General features: G+C 43.2%; 1 protein-coding gene and 1 long non-coding RNA gene across 2 annotated transcripts; both read left to right on the forward strand.

The window, feature by feature from the left end:
- Window positions 1-1,930: 1,930 nt before the first annotated feature.
- LOC311247834 (C-type lectin domain family 4 member E-like) lies at window positions 1,931-8,142 on the forward strand (the record flags this gene model as incomplete). The annotated part of the gene is made up of 4 exons (XM_084338826.1): window positions 1,931-1,976; window positions 5,535-5,588; window positions 7,514-7,659; window positions 8,026-8,142. Coding segments are annotated over 4 exons (363 nt in total), but the record flags the coding sequence as incomplete, so codon positions are not given.
- A 2-nt stretch (window positions 8,143-8,144) lies between these two features.
- Window positions 8,145-13,399, forward strand: LOC311247835. Its single transcript, XR_014620885.1, has 3 exons — window positions 8,145-8,255; window positions 12,340-12,396; window positions 13,282-13,399. It is a non-coding gene; the product is annotated as an uncharacterized lncRNA (long non-coding RNA).
- Window positions 13,400-13,710: the final 311 nt, after the last annotated feature.

The following is a 13,710-nucleotide window of genomic DNA, read 5'->3' on the forward strand; positions in this document are numbered from 1 at the left end:
TCGTTTTGTTTGTAGTAGAATGTTATGTTGTGCAAGATATTACCGTTGGCGTTACTTCATATCACATGCAAATTGTGCATCGATTATTGTTTCGTGTAAATAAACCCAGTTGGGGGTATTATTGCAACGGACCTTGTGGACATTCTATTTTTGGATCAGGCGAGTAGCCTTCACAAGCCACAGACGCGTCAACTATATGTTTTAGCCGGTATCAGCCTCCTCAAGGGCTTTATAGATTTATTGTTTTTGTTTAGTCAAGTTGGCCCTTATATATAGCCTACATATACACACAAATGTGTTTCCCGGTTTCTTAAATAAACATCATTGTAGCAAAAAAGACAGGACCGGAAAAGTCTTTATCGTATGTAGGGGTGCCCTGGAATATTTTATTGAACACAGGGGTGCCTTGGCAGCAGAAAGGTTGAGAACCCCTCTAGAATATTACGATCATCTACTACTGGTCTATTTGAACGTTCCAAACCACAGCCTAAAGAAAGTCGTGGACGCAGCCTTTGCAAACTATGCACCAAAGTTATGGACATTAGGGAAGCTAGATCTCTAAATATCTTCAAAAATAAGCTAAAAACGTATCTCTTCACCATAGCCTTTTAATACCCTCCACTGCTGATTGTACTGACACTATTTTACTCTGTCCATTCTATTTGACTGTTTTATTACTTTTATCACAGGTTCTAAACTGTCAGGTATCAAACCATGTGAGTATCAAGCAGGAAGAAAGACTGTCAGGTTTTTAAAACTATGTGGGGACCCAGACCTAGAATTGCGCCCTGAGGGGGAGGTTTGAAGGGTCAAAGTGGGTATCAAACAGGAAGGAAGACTGTCGGGTTCTAAACTGTGGATATCAAACAGGGAAGGTTAAGACAGTTTTAAACTGTTAAACAGTCATTCAGAACTACCTTATTGCAATGCACTATTGCATAATTTTACTCTGCCCATTCTATATTACTTTTAATTACAGGTTCTAAACTGTATGTCTGCACTTTATGTGCTCATTTTATGTCTATTATATTTTACTATTTGATTGCACTATTTAGATCCTAATGTGAAAAACTGTGATTTTATATGTCTGCACTTTATGTGCTCATTTTATGCCCATCTTTTTCTGTTGTAAAGCACTTTGAGCTGCAATTCTATGAAAGGTGCTATACAAATAAAGTGTATTATTATTATTATTATTATTATTATTATTATTATTATTATTATTATTATTATTATTATTATTATTATTATTATTATTATTATTATTATTATTATTATTATTGGTCATCGGCCTTGTCTAATTTTCTGTGAAGAACATGTAAAAGAACACACTGCACCCCTACACATCTATCTTACATACGTGGTGTAACTGGACCCCAGACTGTGGAGATTGTTGATGAAAACAAGTAAACATGGTAGAAATGTAACAAAAAGGTTCACTGTGTTCTTTCACTGTCTGCTTCCACCTTGTTTCATTCATATTTTTCAAGATAAACGTGAATTATTAAATTAATGTCTCGATTATCATGGATTTTCTTTTTACAGACATCACATTTGATCACAAAAAAACAAATATCACTTTTATTCATAATTGCAACACATTTAATGAAATGCCGGTTTTAATTACAGATAAACATGCCTCTAAATGTAGTCGTTTGTCTCTTGTTTCTGTGCAGAGCTTGTGAGGTTGGTAGGAGGCAGCGTCTGTGCTGGGAGACTGGAGCTCAAGTACCATGGAGTCTGGAGACCTGCAGCAGAATGGGGACAGGGATCATGGACCATGAAGGCAGCAACTGTAGTGTGCAGACAGCTGGGCTGTGGCTCTGCTGTTTCAGCAAGAAACAGGGATGGTGGTTCTAGACAACCTGTATGGATCTTTAAGCCTAACTGTCATGGCTCTGAGTCTGCACTGAGGTGGTGTATAGGGGACATGGGTGGTGATTTTGTCTCTTCCATCGCGGAGGTGACCTGCTCAGGTAACTCTAACATCACATTCAGCTGCTGATCTTTACAGGCTCCCTCCGTCACAATGACTGTCAGTGGTTTACATCTGCATTGTTCATTAGGTGACTTAGGTTGTAACCAGCTTGAAATAATAAACAAACCTGTCAGCAATAAAGAATGAGAGTACTGAGAGATATATAGTACATGATATATACAATATAATATAGTACCATAATATAATAGCATATACTGCAAATATAGTTCAATATAATATACAAATGTATTATAATATTATTTAATGTGATATGATATAGCGTACAATACAGTATCATACTTTTATTTTTATTTTTTTTTATTAATATGCAATTAAAGCTCTTCTTCCCTTCTGTACCTATCAAAAATTGATTTGTTTAGTCTAGATTTGAATTGATTTATGTTTTCACAATATTTTAGTTCATCCTCCCAGGGGTCTCAAACTCGCGGCCCGCGGGCCATTTGCGGCCCGCGGGATGATATTTTGCGGCCCCCTACTTGACGTCAAAGTGTAGTGTTAATGCGGCCCGCACGCAACTGTTTGCTGAGTCGTTGCGCGAGGTTTGGACGTTTTATGGGGCTGCAGCACTGCAGATATACCCTACTCCAATGATCCGCACGGACATTAGACGGTGTTGCACTCGCTACTCAGTCTGTAGCAGTCGCAGAGACTCTGGCTAGTAGTGACGTTCGAATGTTGTGATTTTCGATGCAAAATAAATATTCAACATTCTCTTTTGAGACTCCGCCTCAGAGACTCTTATCCTTTGGCACTTGGAACTTGCTGTACTTTGCTTGCAGGTCTGCAGCCATTATTGCTGGATAATGAATAGCACCAACTTTAGCCACAGGACCGTTGTCAAGCTAAGCTAGCTGACCTAGCTCGTCTTCCCCGCAAGGTTTTCACATTGACATTTGATAACGTTAGTCAGCTAACGCTAGTCAGTAGCTACTTGACTTAAATACGATTCACCGTGGGTGCATTATTGTTGATAGACGGACAGAGTGTCAGGTCCTGGAGAAAGGACAGGCCATCATCTGATTTGATGTAACGTAGCTAACGCTAGCTTTTCAGCTAATGCTATAATAACACCAAGCAAAACACATCCCGTCCGAGCTCCCCGTCACACGCTCTGTCGGGGACAATGGAATTTAAGAAAGTGTATCTGCTGTTAAAATGACAAACAGCATCACACTTTAAAACACGTTCATTTTATAATCCTCACTCCGCAGGAGATACATGACGTCATGGGATCGGAGGCTAGAATTGACATGTATTGATTGATTGATTGATTGATTGAAAACTGTATTAACAGATTGCAGAATGGGTACAATACAGTACAGCTCAATACACACAATTGTTAAGGGGATGCAGACCAGAGAAAGACTTTCGTCTTGTTTACATCAGGGTCCCCCATTTTCAATTCATCAGGACATATATGACATACAGATACCAAGTCCTCACTCAGTGGCAAGAAGCCATTCTCTCTCTGATGCATACATAATAAAATAATGTATGACTGAAGTGATGGAGACCATGTTTGAAGGCAAACAAAAGCAAATCCCCCTCAGATCGCACAGCAACCAGAATAAACAGCTTTGTGATAGAATAAAAAAAATGCACAGTGCATTTCCATAGCTGTGGATGAGTCCACTGACACCACTGAGAAGCCTATGTTCTGAAGAACCGTTCATGTTCTGAAGAACTGTTCATGTTCTGAATTGTTATTGCTAAAGATTGAGACGATTGGATCAGTTGTACTTTTTTTTGGAATACTTGAAACCCTTTTTTTGTGGAATATTTGATGCGGCCCAGCCTCACCCAGACTCTACCTCCAGCGGCCCCCAGGTACATTGAGTTTGAGACCCTTCTAGCCCATTCCACAGGGTGGCTCCGTAAGAGGAGATACACATTATTTTCAGGTTGGTTTTCATCACAGGTTTTTTGAAGTTCAATGGTCCTCTGAGGTTGTATCATTGATAAGCAGTGTTGGGAAAGTTATTTACTGTTCTGTAGGTATTTTCTCTATGTATCCAAATAAAGGCAAGTCAACCGTGAAAATAGGTACCATCTCCCCTCCAATATACTCAGCAACAAGCTTCTTCAGACCTTCTCCACTCACAGGGTGGTGTTGCCCTGATCTTACATTCAGTTCCTGTTGTTTTGTTTACATCCATCACTGGCTCTGGTCGAATTTTTATACGGCGGGTTTCACATTGTTGTGCTGCAGTGTCAGATGCTTCATCAAATTAGATGTCGTATCTTTCACGGTTGCAAACGTTTTGCTCCCCCCACATAGTTTACAACAGACAGCTATTGAACGTAACGTTACCTCTCTTCCTCAGCCTCTATGCTGCTTCATGGCTAGTAGCTGACGTGCTCTCACTGTGGAGGACAAAAACACATTGCATTCTGGCAACATTGATGATGAATAGTTTATTTTCAGTCTTTTTTTACAGATAAATCAAAAACACACATGTACTGTATGGACTTTCAAAAGAAAAAAAGAAAAAAAATCACAAGTGTACACATTCAAAGTAAGCTCACACACGAAATCCAAACTCAATGACCGAAAAAAGGAAGAGGCTGAATGAAGCACATGCTTATTTTTGCCTATCCTTTACAATTCTTAAAAACTAAATATACTTTAATAGTAAGTATTGTGTTACGTTGTAACACAGTAACACAGCGTTACTTGGATTAGTAACTAACTATGATATAATTTCTATTTTGGAAATTGTAAAGTCTTACAAAGTTACTGTGAAAGTAATACAATGACTAAGTAACGTGCTACTGGCCAACACTAATGATACGTGTGAACTGGACCACTGGCAATGATGTTACTTCAGACACATTTGGGTCTCATTCTCCAACAGACTTGTGACAAAAAGGGCTTCTCTTAGGGCCATTTGAGACCTTTTCGGGCAAGACATGAATATAGACAATATATTATAATTAGGGCTGTCAGTTTATCGCGTTAATTAGATTAATTAATTACACAGCAAATTATCGCGTTATGAAAATTAACTCAAAATAAAATACAAAAAAAATATTTTTTTTTTCTTTTTTTATAAAAAAAAAATCGTATTCATTCCATAAGAACGTAGAATACACATTTACAGACTTTTTTTAATATGGTCCATTTGCATGTTCTTAGTGTCTGATTCTAGGGACATCTATAGTAGATCTCCAGCTCTGAAGTACAGTTGACCATGGTTGACTTGGACAAACCTCTCCTAATCGCCCTCGTTTATCGGCCCCCTAGCAGCAAGGACTTTATTTCCCAATTTTCCGAGTTTCTGTCAAATACCATGTCCATCCATGACAGAATCCTGATTCTTGGTGACTTTAATATTCATGTGTGCTGCCCATCCAAGCCTATGGTGTCTGATTTCATGGAATTGATCGACTCATTCGACTCACTTTGCTTACTACCACCGCCACCCACAAACTAGGCCATACGCTTGATTTTTCAGTGTCAAATGTGAATATTGATGAAAATGCATGCTCCTCTGATCACTGCTGTAATGTTCACCTCCTCTCTCTCTCCCCCCAGGCAAATCCTCCTCCCATGGGCGTCCCTCCCGCAGCATTAACCCCTTAACAACCAGTACGTTTTCCTCCACCTTCCTAGCTGCCCCTAACATCTGTACTATTGAAGCCTCTCCCTCCAACCTTAACATAGATCAGGGGTGGCCAACCCGCGGCTCGCGAGAAAATGTAGGTCTCACCATTGTTTGTTGATAGGCTTTCACTGGTACTTGTCCAGCTCCTCGACGCTTCTGATGACTAGAACTGTTGCTTGCTCTGGGATTCCGTTTAGTTTGATGAATATTTTGCAGTTGGATGTCCATGTTGAGTCGATCTTCTTCTTGAATCTGAGTTTTCTGGCTTTGCGGGCGATATCTCCGTTCCTCTTGTCAGGTGTTCGTTCAAGTACACATTTGTTCCTTGTAGCCGTCGTCCTTGTTTCAGTAGTGCCGTTTTTAATGTTCTTTTCGTGAACCTTAAGATCACAGCTGAACTGAACAGCTGAAGATCACACTGAACTGAACTGAACTGAACAGCTGGTTTGTCCGTTTTAACTCTTCGGGGAAGAAGATGGCATGCCTCCAGGTTGTTGATGTCCAGATTGATCCCACGAGTCTGGGAAAAATCAGCCACCTGTCGCTCCACTGAATTGGAGTCCTGGTCGGTAGGACTCCATTTCCTTGTAGTGCGCGGGAGTAAGACCTCGGTTTAACATCCAAACCTGATATAATAATGTCATTTATCCTCGAGTATTGTTCAAGGTCACAAACCCGGTTTTCCAGCACCTCAATGTTCTTGTCCTTCTCTATATTCTGGGCCTTGAGGGCTCTCACCTCCTCCATTAACCCCATGATAGTTTATATTCTGGGCCTTGAGGGCTCTCACCTCCTCCATTAACCCCATGATAGTTTTCAACTGCATACTGACAGGTGTCATCTCTGCTGTGAGGAATTCGAGCGCCTTCTTCATCTCCTCAATCTCAAAGGCAAATTCCTTTTTTGGTGGCATTTCGTCGTTCTGTATTTGTACCTCGGCACTTAATGAAACTTTGAGAATTGTTAGCCGTTTCAATTAAATACTTTAGGCAAATTAAACGTTCCCGTGTCGGGAGCTCTCTTCCCACGCTGCAACTCGGATCTCGAAACTGTCCCCCATCTTGTTCTCAACCAGTAACATTCCTTAGGAGAGGAATGGATAATTGGTGGTGGTGGTTTGATTGATTGATTGATTGAAAATGTTAACAGATTGCAGAATGGGTACAATATGGTAATTATCACTTCATCTATAGGTTTCAAGTCCAATTCATGATATTTACATATTTACATACACGGAATACGAACAGGTGTATAAACCGTTGACCCAGCTGTCTGTTCAGTCACTGCTTCACTGGTTGACGTTGCTAAACCCTTGGCTATCAGCTATTTACATGACAGGTTCATCTAATTATCAGGCAGCACCATCATTAACCCTTTCACTGCCACACGACAGAAGGTTAACCCTTTACTATCACACAACCGACGGTCGGCTGTTGTGTGGCAGTGAAAGGGTTAACCTGTGAATTGTCGCAGTTACATTTTGCATACATTTTCTTAATCAAAACTCATGGTAAGACGATTGCACTAAATTGTACTATGTACTTCTAATACATTTAGGCAAACCTTCTTATAAAAACGGACTGGTCTCAGGAGTCCCCTCTACTATATATACTTTCACCGTCGACTAAAGACGCACTTCTTCAACCATTATCTGAAATGAAGAAAAAAAAGAAAATCGAACCCTAACTACCCTCACTGTCATGCACTCGTCCTAATAAACTAACCTACACTGTAGCTCTGTAACAAAAACAGTTGGAGAGAGAAAGAACTGGACTGTTGTTGTTTTACTGAGTGTGTGTGGTGACACTTCCTCATCACTACTATACACATTTCTAGCTCTTCCTTGTGCAAATTAGTTACATTTTGCATACATTTTCTTAATGTTATGACTGTTATGATTCATGTACAGGGGAAGAGGTTAACGAATGGAAGACGTTTAAGGACCATTCTTCTTGCTACTACCTCTCTACGGAGATGAAGACCTGGACTGAGAGCAGATTGGACTGTCAGAGCAGAGGAGCTGACCTGGTGATCATCAACAGCCAGGCGGAACAGGTACTGTGTTGAAAAACGTCACTCATTCTTAAACAGGAAGCGTGTTCGCGTACACCTGAATGTCCATACAGACACGCCCCGCCAGCTCCTTATAAGGCAAGGGCCGTGTGCAAAACAGTGAGAGGCTCAGCGTTGCATCTGCTCCGTGCTGACCCCCGTATTCAACAGGTGGCGCGGAAGCCATTTGCAACTGATCAAAATGATCAATTGCAAATGTGATCATTCTGCTCCCGGCTGCCCGAGGACGACGGGATCGGGATGGGTCAAGTGCAGATTTAATTTCATCTGCGAAAGATCCTGTGTGTGTTTCCTGTGTGTATCCTGTGTGTGTCTCAGACCATTGTTGTTTATTTACTACATTGTCAGGACGTCATCGCAGACTATGTGAAGAACCACCAGAAGACGGAGATACAGAAGGCGGATGAACAGGAGGCGGAGGAGGATGATGAGGATGAGGAGGGGGATGAGGTGGTGCAGGTGGTGGAGAACAAGAAGCCGCCGACGATGAAATATTCACCCTGGATTGGTCTGAGTTCCTTGGAGACCGAGGGGACCTGGCAGTGGGTGGATGGAACACCACTGACCACAGACACAGCGTAAGTTCTTTCAGTTCAGACTTCCATGTTTTAAAAGTTGTTTTAGTCACTGGATACAGCACGGACTAGCATAGATAGAAATGACCTTTCCTAATGTATCATATTTTATCTCCATTGGTAGCTACAGCCATAGAATCTTGTTAATCTTGCATCTATTTTATCTCTAATAATAATAATAATAATAATGGCTTGGATTTATATAGCACCTTTCACATACCCAATGCGCTTTACAAAAGAAGGGGGGGGGGTAATGGTGGCCTAAACTGAGAAACAAATTACAAAAACAGAACAGAGCAAACAGAACAGAACAACAGAACAAAACAAATCTCCTTGACAACAACAAAGAGTTGTCACCAAAAGTTCAGTCACCACGGCACTATTTTTAGAATGTTACACCAATAATGTAATGGGGTTGAACCCACATGGCTGTAGCCCCTTGCAGGGGTGTATCTAGACCAAGCACTGTGCTGGGGCACAGGGGGGCACTGTTTTTGATTCTTTGTCAATTCTGTAGGCCGGTATTTACAAAGGTGTCATGCTTAACATGTTTAGTTAGTAGAAAAGACTCACGCACATCCAAAGTATAGTCACGGGTGCTTGACTCAAATAGATATGTAAAGTTGTGGAAAAGAAGTCAGCACACCGTCTGCAGTGTTCCCAAGTTTAATATACTTAATATACTTTAACACAATGTTTCGGTCTGTGTGACACTTGAAAAAGAAACATTGTGTTAAAGTATATTAAACTTGGGAGCACTGCAGACGGTGTGCTGACTTTTTTTCCACAACTTTACATGTATCCCAAATTTCCCTAAAAGAAAAACAGAAGGCTGCATTTCTAGACTTGGAGTACTACTACCGCCATGTAAAGCTGTCAAACCAGGAGCATTAAAGGATCTCTTCTTGACACCAAAGTTGTGCTGGGGATATTGGGTCAAAAAGACCCAAATGCCGAAAGACCGAATATGATTAATATAAATATATATAATGTATTTATTTTTTTACCAATGTTGTTCAGCTACCTGATTATGGCAAAATACATGATTATGGCAAAACTTAACTTAAATAATATTGCATACAACAAAATGTGCATTAAAGTCAAGTGCATTTTCTTTTCTCTGTAGGATAACTACAACAAAGTGCATTCAGAACAAAGTGCATTCAGAACAAAGCCAAGGTGCTTTAAAACGGCATAAAGATCTAGGCCAGTGGATAATATATAGAAAATAATATCTATTTTCAAGTCTTACTGGACAAAATTCGGTTTGAGTTTTGAGCTTCCTAGTTGCTTGCTGTAGTTGATCACGTCACACACAGGATATCAACACAGAGTTGGAAGCTGAGGAGCTCGATGCATGAAGCGATATAAAGAAACGAATACCCAATAAATGTGAAGTTATCTTTCAACCAGTTATCTTTTCAAGCCTTGTCAATATAACCTTGGTGTCGAGGAGTCACTCCTTCTGTGTAGGATACGGCTAACGTTAGTTAGCTTAGCGGCGGCTAACATTAATTAGCTTGGCACGTGCCCCAGTAAAAGTGGTCTAAATACGCAGATGGCCCCTTGGTGTAAACTCACTCTAATTTCTTAAATATTCCCATTTCACAGGTACTGGAAGAAGGGCACACCACCTGCCGGCGGGAGGGGAGAGGAGAGGAGAGGAGAGGAGAGGAGAGGAGAGGAGAGGAGAGGAGAGGAGAGGAGAGGTGAGGAGAGGAGAGGAGAGGAGAGGAGAGGAGAGGAGAGGAGAGGAGAGGAGAGGAGAGGAGAGGAGAGGGAGAGGAGAGGAGAGGAGAGGTGAGGAGAGGAGAGGAGAGGAGAGGAGAGGAGAGGAGAGGAGAGGAGAGGAGAGGAGGGGAGGGGAGAGGAGAGGAGAGGAGAGGAGAGGAGAGGAGAGGAGAGGAGAGGAGAGGAGAGGAGAGGCATGATGAGAGGAGAGGAGAGGAGAGGAGAGGAGAGGAGAGGAGAGGAGAGAGGGGGAGAGGTGTGAGGAGGGGAGAGGAGAGGAGAGGAGAGGAGAGGAGAGGAGAGGAGAGGAGAGGAGAGGAGAGGAGAGGAGGGGTGTGAGGAGGGGAGGGGAGGGGAGAGGAGAGGAGAGGAGAGGAGAGGAGAGGAGAGGAGAGGAGAGGAGAGGAGAGGAGAGGGAGAGGAGAGGAGAGGAGAGGTGAGGAGAGGAGAGGAGAGGAGAGGAGAGGAGAGGAGAGGAGAGGAGAGGAGAGGAGAGGAGGGGAGGGGAGAGGAGAGGAGAGGAGAGGAGAGGAGAGGAGAGGAGAGGAGAGGAGAGGAGAGGAGAGGAGAGGAGAGGCATGATGAGAGGAGAGGAGAGGAGAGGAGAGGAGAGGAGAGGAGAGGAGAGGAGAGGAGAGAGGGGGAGAGGTGTGAGGAGGGGAGAGGAGAGGAGAGGAGAGGAGAGGAGAGGAGAGGAGAGGAGAGGAGAGGTGTGAGGAGGGGAGGGGAGGGGAGAGGAGAGGAGAGGAGAGAAGAGGAGAGGAGAGGAGAGGAGAGGAGAGGAGAGGCATGATGAGAGGAGAGGAGAGGAGAGGAGAGGAGAGGAGAGGAGAGGAGAGGAGAGGAGAGGAGAGGAGAGGAGAGAGAAGAGAGGAGAGGAGAGGAGAGGAGAGGAGAGGAGAGGAGAGGAGAGGAGAGGAGAGAGGAGAGGAGAGGAGAGGAGAGGAGAGAGAAGAGAGGAGAGGAGAGGAGAGGAGAGGAGAGGAGAGGAGAGGAGAGGAGAGGAGAGGAGAGGTGTGAGGAGGGGAGGGGAGGGGAGAGGAGAGGAGAGGAGAGAAGAGGAGAGGAGAGGAGAGGAGAGGAGAGGAGAGGAGAGGAGAGGAGAGGAGAGGAGAGGAGAGGTGTGAGGAGGGGAGGGGAGGGGAGAGGAGAGGAGAGGAGAGAAGAGGAGAGGAGAGGAGAGGAGAGGAGAGGAGAGGAGAGGAGAGGAGAGGAGAGGAGAGGAGAGGAGAGGAGAGGCATGATGAGAGGAGAGGAGAGGAGAGGAGAGGAGAGGAGAGGAGAGGAGAGGAGAGGAGAGGGAGAGGAGAGGAGAGGAGAGGAGAGGAGAGGAGAGGAGAGGAGAGGAGAGGAGAGGAGAGGAGAGGGAGAGGAGAGGAGAGGAGAGGAGAGGAGAGGAGAGGAGAGGAGAGGAGAGGAGAGGAGAGGAGAGGAGAGGAGAGGTGTGGTACCAAAGCACCTCAAAGGCACTAAAAACAAGATTACAAACATCACACAACAAACTGGTCAGACTACTGCTTGACCTTACCCCCAGAACCCACCTCACTCCTGCCCACTTTGACAACCTAGGATGGCTTAGAGTAGACGACAGAGTACAGCAACTTGCAATGGGCCTGGTCTACAAGATACACTACACGACTAAGGTACCCATGTACATGTCAAAATACTTCCCAAAGGTCAGTGAATACCACGATCACAACACCAGAGGGAGCTCCACAAATCATGTTAAACCCAGATTCGGCTCAAACAGGGGGCTAAACACATTTCGCAATTATGCCACATCAATGTGCAACGCCCTACCCACAGCTGTAAAGGAATGTGAATCACTACCCACATTCAAAACCGCTCTTAAAGAGCACCTACGGGAGGCTGCAATTCGAAACTGGCCACCCCCCACCACCTCCTAATAGACTGTCTCCTCCCCACCGTATGTATATTTCTCTCCCACCCACCCACCCCCTCCTAATGTACAGTCCCCTCCCCATCATATGTATATTCCTCTCCCACCCACCCACCCCCTCCTAATGTACAGTCCCCTCCCCATCATATGTATATACTCTGTCAGGATCTATGGGTAACAGTACTGTATATTTTAATACCGTTTATGTCACAAATGTATCAGTACTAAATACCTGTGTGTCCCTATGCCATAAATGTCATGTATGTCGATGAATTGAAAATGGGGGACCCTGATGTAAACAAGTCTTTCTCTGGTCTGTATCCCCTTAACAAATGTGTGTATTGAGCCGTACTGTATTGTACCCATTCTGCAATCTGTTAAATAAAGTTTTCATTCATTCATTCATCTATCTTTGTGATTGATTATTGATTACATATTGATTACTTCTCCCTCCAGGCCCTGAAGCCACACAAGGAGGACGAGTACAAAGTGCTTCCTCTCAATAAAACAGAGGTGAGCGTTTCATTAAAGGGCCGTTTCACTACACTTTGTCTCCTGGAGGAGTCAGTGTGGAGCAGCTGTGAGCCGTTCTCACATGGACTGGTCTTTCACCAAGTGCCTGAGGGTGGCCACTAGGGGGAGACAAGATTCATGCATCATAGCAGCATGGAGGGGGGGGGGGGGGTACAGGTATGGGCAGGGTAATAGTAGAAGACATAAATATAGGCAATACAATTATAGTACAGTAGAAAAGTAAAACTAAACTGTGTAAACAATATAATTAACTCTGAATATACGCATCTGAGCGAGTAGGCAGTATAATCAGGGTCTGGTCAGGTGCAGATGAGGGTCTATAGGCCCTATCTATCGGTTATATTATACATTACAATAAATATGGTCAATAACACTTAGGATCTGAATATATACTATGAGTAAGTACAGTATACAATATACACAGGTGCATAAGATACCCTAACTGGCATGATATACAGTACGTCATACATGATATACTAGAGAGTGAGTGAGTGATAATAATAATAATAATAATAGAATAAAACATCAACTCAGAGCTCCTAGTTGGGAACTCTGGTATGTTTTCTGAACCCCGGTTCAAGCCTCATTTCAACATGGCCACCACCACACATCTTTAATGTTGTTGTTTTAACAGTACATTTGTAAGTATATTAGCAATATGTCGTTGTGAACTGCCTTTGCGAGTTGACAGGATTAGGGTCTTTACTCTTTGCTATATTTGAAAAAAAAGCGACATTATGTCATACAGAGAGATTGATTTATGACGTGATGTCCGCCGGCGGACCGCTCGGGCTAAAGAGCAGCTCATTAACGTGCTTTTAAACACACTGATTGTATCTCTCTCTCTCTCTCTCTCTCTCTCAGGCTTCGAGTGCTGTCCACGATGACACCTATGACAAGCTGCAGATGCGCCCCCCCGATCCTCACCCAAACCCCCCTCCCACGTACCAACTAATAGCAACTGTAATTAGTTTAGGCCAGAACCACTCTCCGCCCTCCCTCCCAACCCCCAAATCCCCCCCCCCCCCTGGGGGTGCTTCCTGAGACACACAGACTCTAGGCTAGAAAAACATTGTAACAACAAATGTGCTGTTTGTATTAATTTAGGGTTGTGCCATTATTACTTTGCAAATGTAATAATTGTGATTGATTTCCTGTAATGAGTTGTATGTGTTGTTTCAAGCATCCTTGACAAATGTATAATAGAGTAATCTGTATATATTTTGTTGTCTAAATAAAAACCTTCTTTATCGCTTACACTCTGCCATTTTATTAACACTACTGGTGCTACAA

Source organism: Notolepis coatsorum, assembly GCF_963971535.1.
Source record: "Notolepis coatsorum genome assembly, contig: SCAFFOLD_210, whole genome shotgun sequence".
NCBI lineage: Eukaryota > Metazoa > Chordata > Actinopteri > Aulopiformes > Paralepididae > Notolepis > Notolepis coatsorum.